The 23457-nt window shown below is 40.2% G+C and overlaps 1 protein-coding gene across 2 annotated transcripts; it reads right to left on the bottom strand.

Annotated features, from left to right (window-relative positions):
• Positions 1-2975: 2975 nt before the first annotated feature.
• On the bottom strand, positions 2976-16693 carry LOC137290549 (uncharacterized). 2 transcript variants are annotated; one of them, XM_067821583.1, is made up of 4 exons: positions 16455-16693; positions 9545-9627; positions 8247-9037; positions 2976-6094 (listed from the first exon to the last, which is right to left on the bottom strand). In XM_067821583.1, the coding sequence occupies exons 3-4, from the start codon at positions 8956-8958 to the stop codon at positions 5541-5543; spliced, it is 1266 nt and encodes a 421-aa protein (XP_067677684.1). In that variant the 5' UTR covers positions 8959-9037; positions 9545-9627; positions 16455-16693; the 3' UTR covers positions 2976-5540. The 2 variants fall into 2 exon arrangements, with proteins under 2 accessions (XP_067677684.1, XP_067677685.1); XM_067821584.1 differs by having other exon boundaries at positions 8247-8323.
• Positions 16694-23457: the final 6764 nt, after the last annotated feature.

Genomic DNA, 23457 nt, shown 5'->3' with positions numbered 1-23457 from the left:
TATTTACCTCCTTCCTCAAATATTCAACAATCGGATCTTCAAAATCTGTATGATCAACTTCCGAAGCCTTGTGTCATCATGGGCGATCTTAACGGACACAACCCGCTTTGGGGTAGTCCTCACACAAATACTAAAGGAAAACTACTTGAAGAATTCATTTCAGATAACAATTTGTGTATTTTCAATGACGACTCTACCACTTACCTACATTCAGCTACGGGATCATATTCTTCCCTGGATTTATCACTAACCGATTCCAACTTATATAATGAATTTGAATGGCATGTCCATGATGATCTATGTGGGAGTGATCACTTCCCTACCATTCTCAAAACAATCGACCCTGGTGATGATCCACCTTTATCTAGAAGGAATTTTGCCAAGGCTGATTGGTCATTATATACAACATTATGTACTGATCTTTTAAAACATGATGTTTTTGCGAACAGCGATGATCCAATACAATTATTTTCTGATTTATTGAATGATATTGCTGACCGAACTATACCCCAGGCCTCTGCAGTTCCACATATTCGTAAGCCATGGTTCAATAACGAATGTAAACAGGCCAGAAAGTGTAGGAAAAAAGCAGAAAAGTATTTTCGCCGACACCCTACCGTACATAATCTAGACAGAGTTAAAATGCCAAAGCTAGACGCACTTTTAAGCAAAATAAGCGGCAGTCTTGGCGACATTATGTTGCTAAAATCAATTCACGCACGCCTGTCTCAAAGGTATGGAACATGATTCAAAGAATAAAGGGCAAAGGTTCTAAATCAACAGTTCACCATCTAAAGGGTGGTGAAATTGTCTTAACTAATAAAACTGACATTGCAAATAAACTTGGTGCAACTCTTGCAAAACATTCATCCTCATCCAATTACCTCCCTGTGTTTCAAAAATACCAGAGGCAACAGGAGAAGAAGAGATTAAATTTTACCTCGGACAATGGTGAAGATTATAACGAATTATTTTCGTTACATGAGCTCCAAACCGCCCTTGAGCAAGCTCATGATACAGCAACAGGAGCTGATGATATCCACTATCAGCTCCTGAAGCATTTGCCCGAAACGTGTTTGGAAACACTGCTAAATATATTTGATATGATATGGACTACAGGGAGTTTCCCACCTTCGTGGCGTAATGCCATTGTAGTCCCTATACCAAAACCTGGCCGGGATCATACTGATCCGTCTAACTACAGACCAATCTCTTTAACGAGTTGTGTCTGTAAAACCATGGAACGTATGGTGAATAATAGATTAGTTTGGTATCTTGAAACCAATAACCTAATAACAAATATTCAATGTGGTTTCAGGAAAAATCGCAGTACCATTGATCATTTGGTACGTTTGGAATCCTTCGTTAAAAATGCTATAGTCAATAAACAACATGCTGTATCAATTTTCTTTGATCTTGAGAAAGCTTATGATACGACCTGGAAGCATGGCATTTTAAAGGAGTTTGGTTTGAGAGGCCGTTTGCCTCTTTTTATATCAGAGTTTTTAAAAGACAGGCAATTTCAAGTCCGAGTGGGATCAACCCTGTCTGACCATTATAATCAGGATCAGGGTGTTCCACAAGGCAGTATTTTGTCTGTAACACTCTTTAGTATCAAGATAAACAGTTTATCCAAGGTTTTAAATGATTCAATCGATGGATCACTTTTCGTGGATGATTTTAATATTTCTTGTCGTGGAAAAAATATGCATACTGTTGAACGGCAACTGCAGTTGTGTTTAAACAAAATTAACAAATGATGTCTAGAAAACGGCTTTAAATTTTCTAAAACGAAAACCTATTGTATACATTTCTGTAGAAAATACAAACCGCATAAAGATCCAGAATTGTTTCTAAATAGCACTCCCATCAAAGTTGTTAAGGAGGCAAAGTTCTTGGGTCTGATTTTCGACTCACATTTAACGTTTCTCCCCCATATCAAGTCCCTAAAAAATAAATGCCTGAAGGCGCTGGATTTATTAAAGGTCGTTTCTAGTTCAAAGTGGGGAGGTAATCAAGCTACCCTCCTTCAGTTATATAGATCATTGATACGGTCTAAACTTGATTATGGTTCCATCGTTTATGGTGGAGCCTGCAAAAGCAACCTAAAACTTTTAGATTCTGTCCACCACCAAGGTCTAAGACTTTGTCTTGGATCTTTCAGAACTTCACCTGTTGACAGCCTTTATGTCAAGGCTGATGAGCCATCTCTTGAGCAGCGACTTATAAAATTAGCTTTACAGTATATCACAAAACTATGTTCCCATGAGTCAAACCCTGCATATGACTGTGTCTTCAATCCTCTCTATGAGGATTTATACAATAAGAAATCTTCCCTTCTTCCGCCTCTTGGTTTAAGAATAAAATCACTTATTTCTGCTGCCGGCATTGAGCTGGATCATATAGCTCCCTCCCGTCTTCTTTCTTCTCCTCCTTGGCAGTTGGTTAGGCCACAAGTCGACCTAACATTAACTACATTTAAAAAATCAGAAACAAATGAATTACAATATAAACAAGAATATAATCATTTGAAACATAGATATAGCAATTATAAATCCTTATTTACAGTTGGGTCCAAGGATGGTGGCGCAGTGGCTTGTGCCACTGTCATTGGATCCAGAACAATATCTTCTAGATTACCAGATAATAGTTCTATTTTTACAGCTGAAGCTGAAGCTAACGCCATATTGACAGCTCTTAAATATATTCAAAGACACCCTAAACATAAACAGTATATAATCTATTCCGACTCTCTTTCTTGTCTTCAGGCTATTAAAAATATTTCTTGTAAACATCCACTTTTAATTGATATTATTGAATTGTATAATAATCTTGCTACTGGCCAATACGACATCGTCTTTTGTTGGTTACCCAGCCACGTAGGCATTTCTGGTAACACAATGGCAGACCTTGCTGCTAAAGCAGCACTGAACAAATCTGTGACACCACTTCTTATTCCATACACTGACTATAAAGCTATCATTAGGTCTTACATCCGTGATCTGATGCAGAAGAGGTGGGACACTCAAGTAGGTATCAACAAATTACATGAAATAAAACACCTACTTGGGTTGTCAGTCCAGATTTGAGGAGATCATCATGCGACGATGTCGTATTGGCCACACACGATATACACATGAATATCTGCTTAAAGGTGAAGATCCTCCGTTTTGTATTCCTTGTGATGAAAGAATGTCAAGCAAGACATGCTTGACTGTTGAATATTCCATCACAAGGGATAACTTTTTTAAATCAAGAACTATGAAGGATCTTTTTAGTAATGTTAGTTATCGTTTAATCATTGCGTTTTTAAAGGAATTAGACCTGTTACATGACTTGTAAATAGATAAATGTTTTATGATTGGAAGTTAAATTAGCAACTAAGATTGTTAGTGGCTGTATCCTCGAAGGGGGTTGAAGTACCGTAAAGGTATTGTCCTCCTGAGAGGGTACGTAAGTCCAGAAAAACAGTTGAAGTCAGATTTAATCTTCCACTTTTTTAGTCGTAGAATATGTGTAATTTTAAATTGTGGCTAATCTTGCATACAGTCGCCATCAGCTGAGGGGATGGTGTAAATCCAGCTAGGGGCCATGCAGGTAGCTGAGGTACAGTAAGTCCCCATGGTCCCTAGTATGGTGATTTACCTTCGGTTGTTGGCGATCTATGGTCTGTTTTTATATTGTACTGTCCAAATAGTGATAATATTAGCTTTTAAGTTTCTACGCTAGTTTTAAATACTAACTGTGATAGTCTAGTGGTTTTACTGTCCTTCATCGACAGCTTCTTCATAATATGCCTATATATTCCTTTTTATGTCTCGTATATTCTCGTCACAATATGGCTTCAATATTGCCGACGTGACGTTAAATGATAACTCACTCACTATCACAGGAGGTTGTCTTTCTTGGACTGCCCAGATGCTTTATATTACAGAATCACTTGATTGTAATTGCAAAATATATCATTCATAATAACAGTATTAACTCAAAATTTCCTCTTCTTGTACTTGTTTCTAAGAACAGTCAAAGGCATAATGAATATTGAAATGAACACAGCAAATATATGTAAAAGCCAACAGTTTCAGTAAGGAATGGCAATGTTTGGTATATATTGATCTGCCAGTTAACACTGACTGACAAAATAATAAATCACAAAAATCTGTAAATAGCAAAATGCACTACTTTAGGTTCTAATTGATATATCTACCAAGGTTTGCAGAAAAATGTGGAACGGTATTTGTGTTTTGCTCCAGAAACGTTGCTCACCCAGCGGATGGATGGACAGACTGAGAGACGAGGCGTCGACTGTGTAATGCGGGGGGATAAAAATGAACAAAAACAAAAAAAAGACATAAGAGGGATTATAGGTCATTGCTGTGCTCTCATTATACAAAATATAGTCATATGAACCTTTCAAGAGCCATGTATGACCGCATGCAGTAACACAAGTATACTCAATGCCCAGAGGAATGTGGTTGAGGTAAGTGAGCAACAATGGTTTTATGCTGATATTACAGCAATATCAAGGTAGATATCTGGTGAAAGATATATAAATATATGTATATATGGTTTATAAAACTTGGAATTTTTGTATACAGTTCAAACTTCTGGCATTCGATGTCTTGACTGACAGTAATACATCAAGTCGTAATATCATCCCAAAATTCACATGCCTTGGAAAATATCAACTAATGTGTCACAGATTCTTATGATACATCTTTTCTGAGTGTACTAATCATGGCAAATGACAGAATAAACACAAAATAGCTCAAAATAAAAACTTCAGCAAACCTTTCTCATCAACTTCCAAATAATCCCATTTCACACTGTGAGTATGCTTACAATTCTCAGCTCAAAACATTTTCCAAAGTGGGGCATTCGTGCTTTCCAGTCAAACTTACACACTGGTCCCTTGCACAGTTCCAAGACAAGATAGAACAACATCAAATACTGATCATGATCTAGTGTTTGTTGGTGGAAAACAAAACGTTGATACCATAGCCAATATAACAGTCGCATAGTAATTGAACAGTTCATGAGAAACACACAGTTGCTGTGTGGGTAAAAGTGTGTATCTCTGTTATTACCTTACAGTTTGGTTTAAATTAGCATTAAGACTCTAAGAACATACGTGAACACAACAATACATAGCCTGTCTCTTCTGTAGAAATGATACCGACTCATCCAATCTGACATTCCATGAGTAATTACAAACTTATAGTTTCTGTTTGTAAACATTTGAAAGAACTACCATTTTTTGAAAACTGTTGCTACTTACCTAAATTTGGTTATTATTCACTGTCAAACTTTTGTACTAATAGCCACAATTTACAAATTTCGGCTTCAGGTGATAATACACCTTCGCTTATACCTAGCAGATTTAATTTTACTTCAAGTGACTTTTCTTTCAATAGTTTTCCCCCAAAGTATATTAGCATTAATGTTTATTTAAGTACCCACTATTTGTGTTTACCTGTTTTAATTGTATCACAGTCTGTTCTGAGAAATACAGAAACAGAAGTACACTTTCTCCTAATGTGTCACCATGTGCCATTTGCATGCAGGTACTTCAGATAGTTGAAGGCAATTTGAGACTTGATCATGTTGATTTCGAACCCATAGTGTACCCCATCATAGCTCATGATGCCGTCTGTCATGTTAAAGGTGTCCAGTATAGGTATTCCAGCTGCTCTGAGGTGACTGTTGATGAAGGCATTGTATCTGACCACTCTGCTGTAGCTCTGGCCTGGCACACGGGAAGCCTTCAGAATGCCAGGGGCGTGGGGAGACAACCACACCATTTTCGGCCATGGAATCTTTTCTTTTGCGATTTCGTGCAAAAAGTTGATGGATGGGGAAAGAAAGTTCTTCCAGACCAGTTTCGCATTATACGCTCCGTGGATACCAATACCCACAAAGAAAATGGACTTCTGGTTCTTTTGACTTTTGAGTAAGCTGAGAAGTCGGGGACCATCGTTATGTTTGTGGAGTTCTACATCGATGACGTTGTTCTTGCCATCACACACGGGAGCTCTGTAGTTCAAGTAGTCGTGGCACAGCAGTTGCATCCACCCGGAACAGTACTCCTTCCACCCTGGAAACATACAACACTGTGTGTTCACAAGCACCAGCAGATATATCCTGTTAATCACACCTTCACATAAAATACTTTTATTTCTAAATCTCAGCTCATCTTTTCAAAGCTGCTTATTCAACATAATGTATCGTTGGTTTTATCATTGTGTACACTTTTACTGCTTCTTTTATGTGTTTTATACCATACAGTATTTTATGTGAAGCGCCTTAGAGTGTTTATAAATATGAATCTTCAAAAGAAGACATTTCCTCCTGGTCCCCACATATTTGAAAGGGCGAATCATCTGACGGTTACTTGATATCTTTTTAGACTAAGTTTGAATCGTTTCCGTGGAAGTCATGAAAAATGTAAATGCCACATTTCTGTAAACAGCAAGAGGCACCACTTCAAGATCTGCATCATATATCTGCCAAGATCCGTTGAAAGATATGAAATGTTTTTCGAGTTGTGCTCTGGAAATGAAGGCCATCACTGCATTTTGAGACTAAGTCCGAATTGTTTCCAATGAAACCGGGAAAAATATAAATGCCAAAAATTTGCAAAAGACAAAAGCCACCACTTTGTGGTCTGCCTCACATATTTGCCAAGGTTTGCTGAGAGATATTAAATAGTTTTCGAGTTGTAATCTGGAAACGAAGCCCATCACTCCCAATTTAGACTAGGTCTGAATCGTTTCCATGGAAAATGGGAAAATGATAAATCACAAGCTCCTGTAAATAGCAAAAGGCACCACTTTAGGTTCTACCTAATATATGTACTGACGTTTCGCAGAAAAATATTGAACGGGGTTTGAGAAACGAAGCTCACCCAACCCCATTAGACTAAGACCAAAATGTTTCATGGAAAAAACATAAAAAACCCAAGAAACAAAAACGAAAAAAAACCCAACAAAACAAACAAACAAAAAGCAAGAAACAAAGCAAAACAAAACAAACAAACAAACAAAACTAAATAAATAAACAAATAAAAATGCCAAAAATCTGTAATTAGGAAAAGGCACAACCATGGGTTCAGATTATTATATCTATCAACTTTGGTCTAAAACTTATGCTCCGAAAACAAAATGAAACAAATGGACGGACAGACGAGACGTTGATTATGAAAAAGGACAAGATCAGGATTGTTGGCTGGAAATCGTCTTTGGTCGTATATTGATCTATTTGGGTCAAAGCCACAGGCATGGTGCAGACGATAGTAAAAGCAGTGTTCCCATGCCATAGTGTCCTGTCATAGTGTACCCATGTCACAGCGTAACCATGTCATAGTGTACCAATGCTACAACGTGCTCATGTCACAGGGTACCGTCATGGTGTACCCATGTCACAGTGTATCGTCATAATGTACCCATGTCACAGTGTACCGTCATAATGTACCCATATCACAGTGTATCGTCATGGTGTACCCATGTCACAGTGTACCGTCACAGTGTACCCATGTCACAGTGTATCGTCATGATGTACCCATGTCACAGTGTACCGTCAAAATGTACCCATATCACAGTGTACCGTCATAGTGCACCCATGTCACAGTGTATCGTCATGGTGTACCCATATCACAGTGTACCGTCACAGTGTACCCATGTCACAGTGTATCGATATAGTGTACCCATATCACAGTGTACCGTACCAGAGTAACCATGTCACAATGTACAGTCAAATTGTACATATGTCACAGTGTACGTACATCATTGTGTATCCGCGTCACACTGTATCAGTGTTACAGTGTATCCAAACAAAATTTACCCTGCACCCCATTTTTAGACATAAATATGTTTGGACAGAATTCCTTGGCATAACTATGAACCCAGATCTTGTTAGATTGGTGGTATAGCAAAGACATGTAACAAAAGATGGTCCCTGAGTCACCAATGGATTGTAAATGACTTTCTGAAATGGCATTGGTCACATGCATATTACTAATTAGACACAACAAAAAGACTGTAGTACATTCAACTGAAGTGATGTTTCATATAGACACTTGAAAATAGCTGTTTCGCATACCTCTTGGGGCAGGTGACCGCATGTGGGATCGCATGGTCAGACTGATGTTTGTTGATGTCTAGCTCGGGATTGCCTGTTTCAGTTGACTCTGTACAAACTCACATCAAACAGCCGCGCATGGAGTAATAGACATGGAGAAACATACAAACCTTTTGGTGTAGAAGTTTTTAACGTGGAGTCCTCGTAGTTATCAGTGAGGAGGTTGACCGTGACTGTGTACATCTGCCTGAGGAAAGAGTCTCCGATGTAGTAGATTGTGGCTCCTTTAATTAGTTCACATGCAGCATTTTTGTTGAACATAAAGATCTGACATTCTGGGCTGGAGGGATTCCATGTGGCCAACTCGGCATTAATAGGTGTGCGCATGTCAAAACAATTGTCACACATGCATTCCTCCACAGTCTTGTACACACACTTGTTGTTATAGCAACATGGTGTTGGACCAAAAGGATCACACAGGGGTCGGAACCAGAGAGCCTGGTGAATTCCCTTCAGAAAATCGAAGGTTGTATTTCCACATATGCCATCGGGGCGTGCCAAGGTCGTTGGTACAAAATATTTTCCTCTTGATGAAATCAAGAACCTTTCAACTTTCTCTCTTTCTTCGAATGATACTATCCTCTTTTTCCAAAACCCTTTGACCATTTCCTCTAAAACATTTTTGCACTCGCTACTTGCCGATACTTTAGGCACAAACATGGAAAATGAATTTGCTATTTCCTTGACAGTGAGGAGGAGAACCAAAGTAGCCATACAAGTGCTGGCGAACATGAACACACGCTTCTTCACCTTCATGTCTGCAACACTGCTATGATCTTTATAGGGTAATGGGTGGCGAAACCAGGATATCAGTCCTAACATTCATCCAAACTTATGTTTGATCATCGCACAACCTGTTCGCCCACTGATGAAGGACCTAGTTATCGCTTCCTTGGCGGAACTACAAGGGAGAATTCACATTACGTTACATTTCAAAACTACACCAATCCCCTTAAGCTTTCACACATATAATATGTGAATGAATGTGATGAATATAGTCCCTGGTGCAAGTTTTGAACATACAAAACACACGTTGAGGGTATTTACATATTTGTATTTCATCAGATATCAACAAGTGACCCCGTTGTTCAGGATTGATTAATTTTGGATAAAAGACCCACTGGCTGGTCAGAACTGGACAGTCCATTCTTTCTTGCTGTCAATACCAACTACACCACTCGGCATCATTTGTTTGTACAAGATAATTCAGGGAATGGCAGAAGGGACAACAATGGAAGGAAACAAAAGAATAACAGAGTAGATATCAAGTTCTTAACATAAATTCACAACATCTATCACTTTTTAATTTGAAAAACACATTAATGACAAATGATAAGTTTATCCTCATTCTCGTCACCCCAGATCTATCACTATTGTACAATCAGTCAAATTAATAACATGCTTTTACCTTGTCTTGTGTCAGAAAACACCTGCTGCAGACTCTCACAGATGAAGGACTCCCTGCCAACCAGATAACCCAATTATCAGGTGCTGTGGATGAAAATGGTAACATATATAGATCATGCAACACAAACTTATTATTTGATAACTAAAATAAATACCATTATCAATATCAAGCATAAACATCTGCCAAGTTTGTTGAAACATATTAAACAGCTTGTGAGTTGTGCTCCGGAAACAAAGCTCATCCCTCCATTCTCAAACTAAGTCTAAATTATTTCCATGGAAAGCAGCAAAAATGTAAATGACAATAATCTCCAAATAGTAAAAGGCATCACATTTGGATCTGGCTCACATATCTGCCAAGATTAGCTGATTTATTCAAGGGTTTACAAGTTGAGCTCCAGAAACAATACCCACACCTCATTTTCCACAATTTGAAACTAAATCCAAATTGTTTCCATGGAAACTGAGAAAATGATGAATTACAACAATCTCTAAATAGCAAAAGACACCACTCTGGCCTTTCCCATGGGAAGCGGGCGTACGTTTCAATAATGCCCCGGGTCATGTTACATCCTACACCTTTACCCAGGAGGTAACAGGATGGTTGAGCGTCAGCACTCACTATACCACCAGGCATGGTAATCAACAAAAGACTGGCCAGTAGAGCGCTCATTCTACCAAATTCATGTTTGAATGGATGCTGTTATAAGGCAAAACACAGAGAAGAACAGGCTCTGGCACTGGACAATGTGAATCAATGTCATTGAGTTTTTCCACAGTGGGAAACACGAGCTAGTCATGTCTTGTATTGATGTTGTAACCAGGGCGATTATGACTGAGGTGAAGAAAACCTATGAGGAACGGCGGTAATAGGTAGCTGCTGTCATCTGCTAGATGTATGCGGTTACCTCAATGTTTTGAAGGTCCAATTTATCTAAATGACTTGATATACAACCCGATAAGTAATATAAATAATAGATCTAAGAATCTGTAAAATTAAGAAAGGTCCTCAGGTAAAAGGAGCAAAAAAGCAGCAGCCAGGGTCAGGTAGTAGAGGGTTAGAGGGTAAGAGGGGCTGGGTGTAGTGGGGGCAGCTTGGCGGAGGTGAGCTAAGGTCACTTGAGCAATATTTCAGCAGCAAACAGGTATAGTCTGGCGGAAAATGTTTCAGGACGGTGTTTGGTAACTTTACTTTAAAAACTATACAGACAGACAGACAGAAAAGTTTATTCAGTAAAGGGCCACAGGTCCATCATACAGTCATTTGCATATGGTGTTGGATTTAGTGCACATTCTGTTTAAAAGAAGCATTTCTAGTCCGCTGAAGTACATAGTACAAAAACATACTAACATCTTTTATAACATAGTCATTGCTTGTTTTCATAACATTAATAAAATTGACATATGGATCAAAATCAGTCAGATATTTGTGAATATATCTTAATCTTAAATCCGAAAAACGTTCACACCTCAGGAATACATTAAATTCGTCTTCAACAACATTTTTGTCATTCAATTTACAAATAAGCATAATCTCTCATTGTAATTAACTTTACTGTATCTTCCACTTTCAACTGCTAAATTAAAATTACCATATCTACGAGAATCTCGACAATGCAGATCTTAGGTGGAAAGGAATATCAGAATTTAAATATCTTTCAACATTTACGAGTGTCTTGATTGGGAGAAATAAAAACATGTATTAGAGTTTTGGACTGAAGTGAACCAACATTGTTTGAAATTATCTGGAAGTCTCTGCTTATACAAGAATATGAAGTAATCAACATTGCCAACATTCTGACTGATCCATGCATAGCCAAAGCCATACTAAAATAAAATATGCCTGACACGAGTTGCCCAAGTATTTCGGCCAACATCATCTAAGGACTTGAGCATGATATAACAAACAATGTCTTGGCAGTCTGTTATAAGGCATATATACTCTTCAAAAAAAGAAACTATTCATTGGAAGTTCAGATAGATTTAATGAAAGTGAGCAAACGTTCGGTCAACAAAATGAAGAAAATATGACAGCAAACAAAACCAACGTTAACGTCAAAGAAACACACGTTATGCAGTCACATTGATGCCTGGGGTCAGTGATAAGTCAATAGCGGGTATGGCCACCATGAGCGGTGATGACAGTATGACATCGCATGCCCATAGATGCAATGAGAGTCCGAATCACAACCTGGGGAATGTTCTGCCTCTCTTGTTGAAGCGCCAAGGGGAGTGCCTGGAGTGTCTGAGGTGGTGGCTGTTGCTGACGTACACGGCGGTCAAGCTCATCCCAGAGGTGCTCGATTGGGGATAAATCCGGCGAACGTGCAGGCCAGTGTAGAATAGGCACATTGTTTTGCTGCAAAACGTCCGTACACACACGTGCGACATGTGGCCGAGCGTTGTCATGCTGGAACTCACCACCATTGACGTTGATGAATGGGACAACGTGTGGCTGCAAGATCTCGTCCCGGTAACGTACGCCAGTTAAAGCTCCTGCCACGCGAACGGGTGCCGTAATACCACCATGTTGAATCCCCAGCCCCCATCCCCCCTTCACACACACACACACACACACACACACACCATGACACTTTCTCCACCGAAAGGATCAACATGTTGAATACAGTTTCTGGCGTAACGTTCGTTCCAACGTCGATACACTCGGGCACGTCCATCAGCTTGTCTCAGCAGGAACCTCGACTCGTCGGTGAATAAGACACGTCTCCATCTTGCCAGAGGCCACCTGCCTCTTTGACGGCACCACTGAAGACTTCGCTGCATGTGACGTGGCTTAAGGACGTTACGTCGAACAGGCCTCCTGGCGAAAATATCGGCTGCCCGCAGACGATTACGGACAGTCTGATCAGAGATTTTGCGCATATCCGGAATCTGTGAGGCTGTTGAAGCTGCTGCAGTGAAGCGATCCCGTAGGTGTCGTACCCGGATGTACCGATCCTGAGCAGGTGTCATTACTCTTGGGACACGGACATTACGGACATTACCGGTGTTGTTGTACCGTCTCCACAGGTTAGTGATGGTTAACATTGTCACACCCATAGCCTTTGCCACTTGCTGCTGAGTATGGCCTGCTTGTAGACGTCAATGGCGTTGTTCCGTTGTTGTTCTGTTAGACGTGACATGTTGATGGTTGCACCGTGGATTTCTGAAGTGTGTGACAGCAGTCGTTGTTCTGCCCTTTCAAACCTTATTGGCAGCGACATCTCCATGATTGTTCATGATGATGCATGATGCACGTGCAATTTGCTATGGCTGTGTTTTGGCTAATCGTAAAGCGTGACGTGAGGACGTTACGCTTCGGCATCATTTGGCGGTTGGGCGATGATGTGGTAAAACAGCATGCCAACTTTCAAAACTGACAGTTACCTATGCCATAGAAATACTTTGATATTGTATTTTATTTATGTATATATAGTTTCTTTTTTTGAAAAGTGTATAATAGGCGACACCATTATTTAATCACTTTGGTCATATAAGTAAATTGTAGAGGTAGTCTGTCACAATCACCAAAAGCCATGTTATTACAGGTAGATTTAACAAATTTCAAGGAATATTTACAAAATCTTACCTGAACAGACTCAATGATGTTACAGTAGTTAGTACCCCAAATCTCAGACCCATAACCCAAAATAGGTGAAACCATACAATCAAAAGTCTTAAACATGTCTTTACAATTTAGTCTTCCCATCTTGGTTTGGAAACCATTTATAGAAAATATTGCCTTGTTAACTTGAGGTGCCAGACAGCTTTGAGCTTTACTCCATATACGTTTTGGTGTGAATACTTTAAAACTATAAGTGCTCTCCGTTTGGTATGAGGCTTTATAATTCGTCTACCATTGAGGATTTTAATTGTCATCATTTATCACTCGATGATATAAGAAAGTTGTCTATAAGAGCTGTTATTATTTCAAGTCACAACAACACCTCACATGTCAAGGGTGTTGAGCTACTTACCGGAACAGCGATCCGGTCATGCAAATAGGCAGGTCACATGTCACACTCTTGCTTTATGCTCGGCAGGTCATGTCACGTGACTTAAAGCACTTGCATTTTGCATTAGTTACTGGTGTCAATACCGGTGTAGGGCAGACGGGATCATCTCAAAATAAAATATGTCACTTAATGTATATGATGTTTTCAAAATTCTATTGCGATGTCTTTTCATGCACATTTTGATTGTTTAGTTTCCATGAAACTATCTAAAGCTTGAAAGTAGTTAGAGGACAGGTTTCTTTATTCACAGTCCATTAATAATGGTTCTGTGAAACCATGCATGTACTCATTACTGAAGTGGGTCTTTGATTTGTATTTTGGGGGTTGATCACGTACTTGTTTCTCTAGAATTTTTCAAGATTTTTCAATCACAAAGCATCTCTTCTTCGGACAGGCCAGTATCTGATTCACCTCCAAGATGCATTAGGATTGGTGGGATGGTCTCTCCTCTAATACCTTCTAGTTTCCAATACTCATTTACAACTACCTATACATGTTTGACACAGGCCTCTCACCGACTGATATGAATTTCCCCTATTGCCGTGTGAACAATTTTTTCAACGTCAGGTAACTTGAATGCCGTGTTGTAGTGTAATACCTTCCCCTTGATATCCCCCCATATCAGTTCAATTGGATTCAAATCGCAACGGTATGGCGGTAGTCGTAGAACCTCGTGACCAGCGTTCTTCAACATACTGTCGATGGCATAGGAAGGTGGTGGTTTGTGCTGTAACACAAGGTCATACAACACTGTTTTTGTTGCTTTGTCAGGTTTTATGATGTTGTTTCTGTCAAGTCATTCAGTGATCTCTGCTTTACGACAATTGGATGTTGGGCTCCGATTGTAGGACTCACGGCAACTGTGGTATGGAGCATTGTCCATGACAACCAAGGACTTTTCCGGAAGGGCTGTGATCAGTTGTTCTTCTACATACTGTGTAAAGACAGCCCCGTTCATTTCCGTATGGTAGTCTCTCCCGTCGGTGAACTTAGATGTCAATACCAAATCACACCCAGGCAGAAATCCTTTGTGTGAGCCAGCATGCAGTCTCGGTCCTCTAAAAGCTGGTAGCCTCCGCTTCGGCTCCTGTCTGTCAGTATGCTGCCATTGGTAAGATGCTGTATGAGAGACATTTACCCATGTTTCGTCTGAATACACCAGTTCGTAACCATCAGCGCGTTTTGTTTTAATTGTTCGCATGTAATTTATTCTTGATTTTACAATGTCATGCCGTTCACACATGGCAAGTTTTATCCCCTGAACACTTTTATACTTGTAGCCAAATTTCAGCAACCATTTGAAAATAGTATAACGGGAGACTTCAAGCTGGTGGTATGGAGAAAGGATTTGTTTCAATCGCCGTACCGACACATGCTCATTTTGACGTGTTAGTTTTCTAATTGTGTTCCTGACAAGCCTTTGATCAAATCTATCCAGTTTTAATTTCCTACCAACTTTTGAGATGGTCCCTGGTATGTCCGTAGACGAGGCATGGATAATTCCACTCACTTTGAGAGATCCAAGGCATGTTGGGTTCGTTTGAAATACTTTTCAGGAGCTATAAATGAATGGCCCCTTTCACTTTCTCGTTTGAAATAATTATAGATTTTTCTAATAATGTCTTTTGCGTCAGCCGACAAATTAGATGTGGACATTTCTCTATGTGTAGATGTGTGTGATGTCCAAGAACATCAGTGTATCACAGCCCCCTCCCCTAACACAGACCAGTACATTAACTACCAACAGATAAAACAAAACGTGCCAAATCCATGTGCCACCCAGATGCACTCAGCACCAAACTGGACCATCTGAAGCAAATTTTCACTTCCCTCAACAGATACCCTGCCTACTTAGTTTTCAAAACCATCCACAAGACCCTCTACAACTCCGATCCAAAAACCTGAACCATCACCAATCAGAATCACTGTATCAAGGGTCACTCCTCAGATTTAAGCCCCATCAAGAGTAAGGCAAACATAGATGCCAGCTTCTCCAACGACATGACAAGAGGCCCTAGCATCGCTAGCCTCAATCATAGAGGATGTATCAGCCAGATCCCCTGAAACTCCTGAACCACCAATATATCACAAAAACAGAGCCCTTAACACTAGACTCAAAGAACACCCGTGCTCCGTCAACAAACTAGAGCTGAAATCAGCTATCTCTGACCACATCCTCAAGAACCAAGACCATAACTCCTGTCTACGAACAAAAAGAACTGGCAACAACGAAAACTGCAAGAAGTCACTGGCATCAGGCAACACCAGCCAGCCATGAACCGCAACAAGGGAACCCATCCGCTCAAAGCCTGGGAGTTATTGCTTTGATCTTTGTTTGATTGTGGTATGTACCAGGGCCAGGAGCATTAGACATTGGCATGTGCAAAGTACAAAGTTCTGCCCGCCAATTTCAAGATGACCGCCAAAATCATTAAAATGATTATACACACAGACATTTTGTCAATAATCAAGGCCATGTGATATATCAAATGAAAGTTCATCTCACAAGGAATCTAAATATATTGATATCATGCATTTTGGCATTTTCAAAATGGCCGTCAGTTTCGAGATGGCCGCCAAAATCATTAAAATGATTATACACACGCATTTGTTGTCAATAAATATGCCATGTGAAATATCAAATGAAAGTTCATCTCACAAGGAATCTACAAAAATTACTTATAACACCACACATACATAAGACAATGAAGAATGGCATGATAATAACAATGTTATGAAGCGACCTTTGCTTTTCTTGTTGCTAAGAAAAGGCTTTGGTGAAGTTGTTGCCTTCATGTCTGGCTCAAAAATGATTTGAGACGATATGTTCAGCAGATCATATCCATCAAACTCCACTAAACTGAACCATAATGTTGAAGCACAAAGGACACATACCTGTCACGTATCTGGCAAACGTTGTAGCAGCTGACTACCGCCAGTGACATAATGCACTCTCTTTGGATGGCCATTGTTGTCTTTGACTTGTGATCTCAGTTGATTAGCAAACATCTGACCTGTCACTGCTGAAGGTGCCTTCTTTCCTATAGAAACTGCGTTGTCTGCGTTTACCAACTGGCCAACGACAACACCACCTGTTGCTATGCAGATGAGCGACCCATGCTCGTCATAGGAGAAAGGAGAATGGTCTTTAAGCCAATGGAAGGATGTGTTATAGTCCTTGTTGTCTCTCACGATGTTACATAAATGGAGATCAACATGTTGCTCAGATATTTGGCTGTGCACCCCTATGAATCTCTCTAAAGCATCACATACTGGTATGCAATGAAGCATTGCATGGACCCATTTGGCAACAGTGCTGTCAGTTATACCACGACCACGAGCCATTCCACCAGAGATCTTCAGCAGTCGCATCAGAGCTTGCTCGATCACTTGGTCAGTGAAGTTGCCACTCCAGAATTTGTCAGTTCTACTAATGGTGAAGTACCCCTTTTCTGTTTAGGCATTGAACTGATCTGGCGACATTATGCCCTTCAGGTTTTTTATTTCTTCAAGATACAGACGCTCAGATCTGGCATAGGCAAGATGACCAGCAGCATGGAACAAGGGAATCATCTTTGCTCCACGCAAATGAACTGCTGGATCAATGACATTTGTTCTGCATATTTCGATATCAACCAATTCTCTGCTTTCATACCTGTGGTTAATGTAAGTGGATATGGCCAACAATATTTGTGAGACAAACGATCTTGTGAACTCCTGAAGTGAATTCTGACAGTCATCATTTTCACGAATATACATGCAGAGTTTCTCAAGTGCTTCATGTTTTACTGCATCGAGAGGCCGACCTCTTCCATCTGTATTGTCCTCACTTGGAAATGGCTTATTTCATCGCTGCAGCTATACAATCAAAGGTATTTGAGATCCAGAGTTTGACAGCATCCCCCCACTCGTCAGCTCGAGCATCTGCTTTCTTGAGTATACTTTGAATAGAATCCATCGTCATAGCTTCGTGTGACTTGAGTCTACAATGATTGGAAATTTTTAAATCAGATTTCCCCTTAGCTATTTCCTCAGTACAGTTGAGACAATGTGTTTTAACGTTGACAACAGTAGCATTTGAGCACAATTTAGAAGCTGGGTTTTCAACGTAGAGAGATTATTTTTCATGTTTTCTTTTCAAAGAATTGATCCTGCTCGTTCTGATGTAGTGTCTTCTGCATTCCGCATGGGCAACAAATGACAACTTTGCCTTGCTTTCTTCAAAATATGACTGGTAACCATCTCCTCTCTAACCATCTCCATGATCGGTTGCAATGTCTTTTCCACAGATTGGAAATCCACATCTTTCCGTCATTATGTTGTGTTTTATGTTGTTCTGTCAGTTTTAACCACTTACTTCAATATGTTCACCCAAATATCACATACTTAGATATTTTGGAAAAATCAGGATGAAATCCATAATTTCACATCCCACTGCATTCTCTTCCCACAAAGGTTAATCCTGTCATATCTTCCTACTTAACCTGTGTTCTAATACGGCCATATTTCCCGGTCGTCGAGAAATCCCCTTGCGGCAAAAAATCACAACAGGAATTATCCCCCTTGTTACTATCCAATCAGAACACGCGTTAAATAGACTTAGCTCCAATATGGCGGCCCCCATGGAGTTGGTTCATCAACGTGCGAAGGAAAGATTCTGTATTTCAAGTTTACCTGAAAATCAGAAACTGGCAATAGAGAGTGCAGGAATCAATCACTGTTTGTAGAAACAAAAACTGGTAGTGACAAGTTTTCCAGATGCATTCGGAAATTACTGAGATCATGCGAATGAGCACTCTTGAAACAACGTCTCAATTTGGTTCCAGGTCTCGCGACCATGATCACCCTCCACCCAGTAGCTAGTGACATAGTCAGTGAACTTAACTTTCAGGCATGTGCTCCAGGACATACCACCAAAGGTCACTGACCAGTTCCACGGGCACACGTGGAAGGGTATGGCACATCTGACAAGCATAGTCACCATCGGGTCTTCTTTGGAGGCAGACACCAAAGTGCATTTCTGGACGTCTTTTCAAAGAGCTTGGCTGTAGTGAAAGAGACATCCTTTCAGAACACTTTGTTTCAACGCGTTCTGGGCTGCCCGTTCAAAGTCGGTGAAGATGCTGGTCGGCGATAGGTTGAGATGGAGAGCTTCAGCACGGGATTTCACAGTTCATATGTCCTCTCCGTCTTATTTGGTAATAGTCCATACCCGAGCGGGCACATTTTACCCTCCATAAAAGCATGCATGGTGTACATCTGACAGAAGACCTCGGGACACAGCAATACACCATATCGGCTGCAGACAGAAATCTCAGGTTGGAGTCGGTCGTGAAGATGAGAATCTTGTCGCCGTCTGATGCCAAGAGGAAGTTGTCGCCGGTCGTAGTCTTGGTGTACATCTCTGAAAGTGTAATGTTAGAGCGATGACGTGGCAAAACAGGTCTTGTCTTGGCTCTCGCTCGTTACAAAGAAGATTTAATTGTGGGATAGTCGGGATCTGACTGATGACAACGTCTTCAGCTCCATCTTCTCGCAGACCTAATTGAGGAAAACATCAGTATTAGATTTGTCCAATATACTTGCACATACATTCACATAAGAAAAGTGAAAATAAAACAAATAACTACCTGTTATTTCTTCTTTGTACAAGCTCGGCACTGATTTTGACGACTTCTGACCAAAATTCTTCAGATGAGAGAGGAATTCGTCGATCTGGATCCTGTCGTTGTCAGCTGGGTGGTTATGGGAATGACTGTAGATTGTCACGAGGTTGTTCTGTGTGTTGATGGTGAAACGACAAGACTTCTGAGAACATTTCCAGTGAACTCCGTCACCGTTCCTAGACAAAATCTGTACGGAAAGTAAACTAAACATTGACCTCCACGACCGTTAGGAACGAAACGAGGAACTTGTGCATTTGCCATAACATCAATAACATAAAGCGTATCCATCTCTTATTTATACCCAACCTAGTGACTCAGTGTTTAAGTGACAGTAACCGACTGATATCTGAACTGAGCTCACTGACTATAACGAGCCAGCGCCACAAGCGCAAAACTTAATCCGATTACTCCGGATTACCTGGCCGGACAAGTGGGACGACCACCAGCGCAGCTTCAGCTGTGTTTAACAGAACTTCAGCCAGTTTATTGTATCAGTGGGAATGAATGAATGAATTATAGTAGGAATTAAGAGCAAGGATTATATGTGAATGAATGAAAGAAGTAAAAGAATAAAAGAAAGAATACACATGTGACTGAATGAAAAAACAAATGATACACTCAAAACATCCCCAAAACATGTTAAAGAATGGGAAAATATCGCTAGATCACGTGTCAAAATGTTAACTGACAACCCTCAAGCATAACAAGCATCAATGGCGGATCAGATCACGATGGCGATATGTCATTTATCACACACATCACATACACCCTAACAATCGTTCGAAAATAAAACTATCACTATTGCTTACAAACACCTTTCACCTGATGGTATATTCCCCTAAAAGAATTACAGGTGTATGTGAAAGAAGTTTTAGAATAATAATTAGAAACACCCAAACAACGCAGTGTAATATTTCAATGGCTGATCAGAACAGATGAGCGACGTGTCACATTTTCCGCACACCTCAAATACATTCTAACATTTTTTTTTCAGATTATGAAACTATCGATATTACTTGCAAACACATTTCACCTGATAGTATATTCCCCTTATAAGAATTTAAAGTGTATGTGAAAGATGGTTTTGAAGAAATAACTAGAGACACTCAAGTCAAACAAGTGTAGTATTTCAATGGCGGATCACAACAGATCGGCGAAATGTCACATTTTTCACACACCTTAAATGCACCCTAACAAGTTTTTTAAGTCATAAAATTCTCACTATTACTTGCAGATACCTTTCAACTAAAGGCGTGGTTCCCTATTACACGAATGTGTGAAAGAAGTTTATGTCGACACAATTTAGTCTATCCAGGGAAAATCAAACCAGGGATAGGTCACACGCTTGCTTTCTTTACCATTTATACTAATTCAGGTGTGGATCGTCATGCTCCAATGTACATATCGACTTGGTTCGTTCCCAGCGCAAATCTGATGCGTTTAAAAGTACTTCAGCCAAATAATTGTCCGAAACTATCGGCAACTACCGGAGTAGTACTCGGTAAATTGGAGTAGGCTCCCCTGAATGATGTCATAACAAGCTGTTTACACAACCTGTCGCCGACAGATGCATGTGTGGATTTACTTGAGGATGTTTTTACGCATTAGCATGAGATGAGAAGGCAAGTTCAATAGCGTTTAGCTATATCTTCAACAAAATCAGATAGGAACTTAACGTAATGTCTCGGCGAAGAAGGCACCCGCGAAGAGCCACCTCCTCGTGGTGGGTGCTGGGTAATGCTAAGTGCTGTTCTCCCGTGTGGACCCGGGACAGAATGTGTCCACACCACCCCGTTGCTGTTCGTAAGAGGCGACCAAATTGGGCAACTTGTTTGCCGTGGGTTGCGTCCCGTGTCGGTGGAGGGCGGTAGTCTGGTGGTTGAGGGCAATGGGAGCTTGAACAGTGTTCCTTTTGCTCAACACACCACTTTGGCCCTTACTTCCCCTAGACGGGTGGTAGAATCGGCCCGATTCTATCAATCGGCTGGTCACGCCAAGCCCTGTATATGGACTTATTTTTTTGTCATTACACCAATTTGTTTGGAATACTAGTATGTGTTACTTGTGGTCTTGGCCGAATTGTTCTCATAACATGTTTATGATTTTGATGTATGATGTTTTGCACTTTGCCTAGAGTCTTATGCCAGAAGGCGGTGGCTCATGGGCCAGTCTGGTAGATGTGTTATTAATAACTCTTCTGCTAGAGTATATCATCCGAGTATCCTTGGTGCTGCAAGTTGGAGACCTACTTGTCTTAAGCATTGTCCTTGTGATACTCCGTGGTGGGTGGGGAGCTTGCATGACGAACTATTGAAAATTAACCATGTCTTATGCCCCCCCCCCCCCCCCCCTAAAAAAAACAAACGACACCTAGACACTCATTCAATTGATACTGATCAAAGACTGCCCACGTCAATTGAACACTGGCCACGATTTCTTGTAATTGAAACTGTTGACAAGACTCTATTAAAGTTGAACCCTTTTGCCATATCCAAAGGTATACAGGGCCTTGCTGGTGATGTCAAGAATATTAGACGTTTGCGTTCCGGTGCTTTGTTGGTTGAATGTGGGAAAAGGCAACAAGCCACAAACCTCGCCACCTGCTCCAAAATCTCTTAAAGCAGGTTATTGTAACATCAATGTGGACACGTACATTCCAAACCCTCTGAGGTGTTTTAAATGTCAAACGTTCGGTCATGGCGTCAATACTTGCACATTGTTTGTTGTATGTGCTCACTGTGGCGAAAAAAGACACATACAACAGAAGATTGTGACAGTAATGATAAAAAATGTACAAACTGTGCGGTAGTACAGTACATTACTAAATTATACTCTAATCAATCTAACCCTGCCTATACCTGTGTTTTCAATCCCCTTCATGAGGATATATACAACAAAAGTCTTTTCTTGTCCCTCCTCTAGGACATAGAATTAAACCGTTTCTTTCTGCTGCCGGCATTGAACTGGAAAACATAGCTCCCTCCCGTCTTCTTTCTTCTCCTCCTTGGCAGTTGGTCAGACCCTAAGTGGACCTAACATTGACCAGATTTTAAAAAATCAGAAACTGTTGTGAATTACAACACAAACAAGAATATGATCAATTAAAAAATAATTATATCAATTATAAATCCTTATTTACAGATGGGTCCAAGGACGGTGGTGCCGTGGCTTGTGTCACTGCCATTGGATCCAGAACAATATCTTCTAGATTACCAGATAATAGTTCTATTTTTACAGCAGAAGCTAACGCCATATTAACAGCTCTTAAATATATTCAAGACACCCTAAACGTAAACAGTATATAATCTATTCCGACTCTCTTTCTTGCCTTCAGGCTATCAAAATATTTCTTGTAAACATCCACTTTTAATTGAAATTATTGAATTGTATAATAATCTTGCTACTGGCCAGTGCGACGCCATCCGCTCTTGGTTACCTAGTCACATTGGCATTTCTGGTAACACAATGGCCGATCTTGCTGCTAAGGCAGCACTCAACAAATCTGTGACACTACTTCTTATTCCATACTCAGATTATAAAGCTACAATAAGATCATATATCCGTGATCTGATGCAGAAGAAGTGGGACACCCAAGTAGGTATGAATATATTACATGAAATAAAACTTTATATATCGGTTATACTTACTTGGGTTGTCAGTCCAGATTTGAGGAGGTCATTGTCCGACGATGTCGTATTGGCCATACGAGGTATACTCACGATTATCTATTTAAAGGTGAAGATCCTCCGTTTTGTATCCCTTGTGATGAAAGAATCACAGTCAAGCATGTCCTGCTTGACTGTGTTGAATATTCCATCACAAGGGATAACTATTTTAAATCAACAACTATGAAGGATCTTTTTAGTAATGTTAGTGCTCATTTAATCATTGCGTTTATAAAAGACTTAGACCTGTTACATGACTTGTAAATAGATTAATATTTTATGATTGGAAGTTGAATTAGCTGCTAAGATTGTTAGTGGCTGTATCCTCGAAGGGGGTTGAAGTATCGTAAAATTATTGTCCTCTTGAGAGGGTACGTAAGTCCCAAAACGGTTTAAGTCAGATTTAATCTTCCTCTTTTTAAATCGCAGAATATGTATCATTTTAATTTGTGGCTACTCTTGCATACAGTCGCCAACAGCTGAGGGGATGGTGTAAATCCAGCCAGGGATCACGTAGGTAGCAGAGGTACTGTAAGTCCCCGTGGTCCCTGGTATGGTGATCTACCC

Source organism: Haliotis asinina, chromosome 7 (assembly GCF_037392515.1).
Source record: "Haliotis asinina isolate JCU_RB_2024 chromosome 7, JCU_Hal_asi_v2, whole genome shotgun sequence".
NCBI lineage: Eukaryota > Metazoa > Mollusca > Gastropoda > Lepetellida > Haliotidae > Haliotis > Haliotis asinina.
Note: the sequence above shows the minus strand (reverse complement) of the source record. Positions and strands in the feature narration are given on the sequence as shown.

Coding starts and splice junctions, on each gene's coding strand:
- LOC137290549 (XM_067821583.1), bottom strand. CDS start 8,958: ATGTTAGGACTGATATCCTGGTTTCGCCACCCATTACCCTATAAAGAT. Junction 6,095..8,246: donor AAAAACTTCTACACCAAAAG/GTTTGTATGTTT, acceptor GTATGTTTCCAG/GGTGGAAGGAGTACTGTTCC.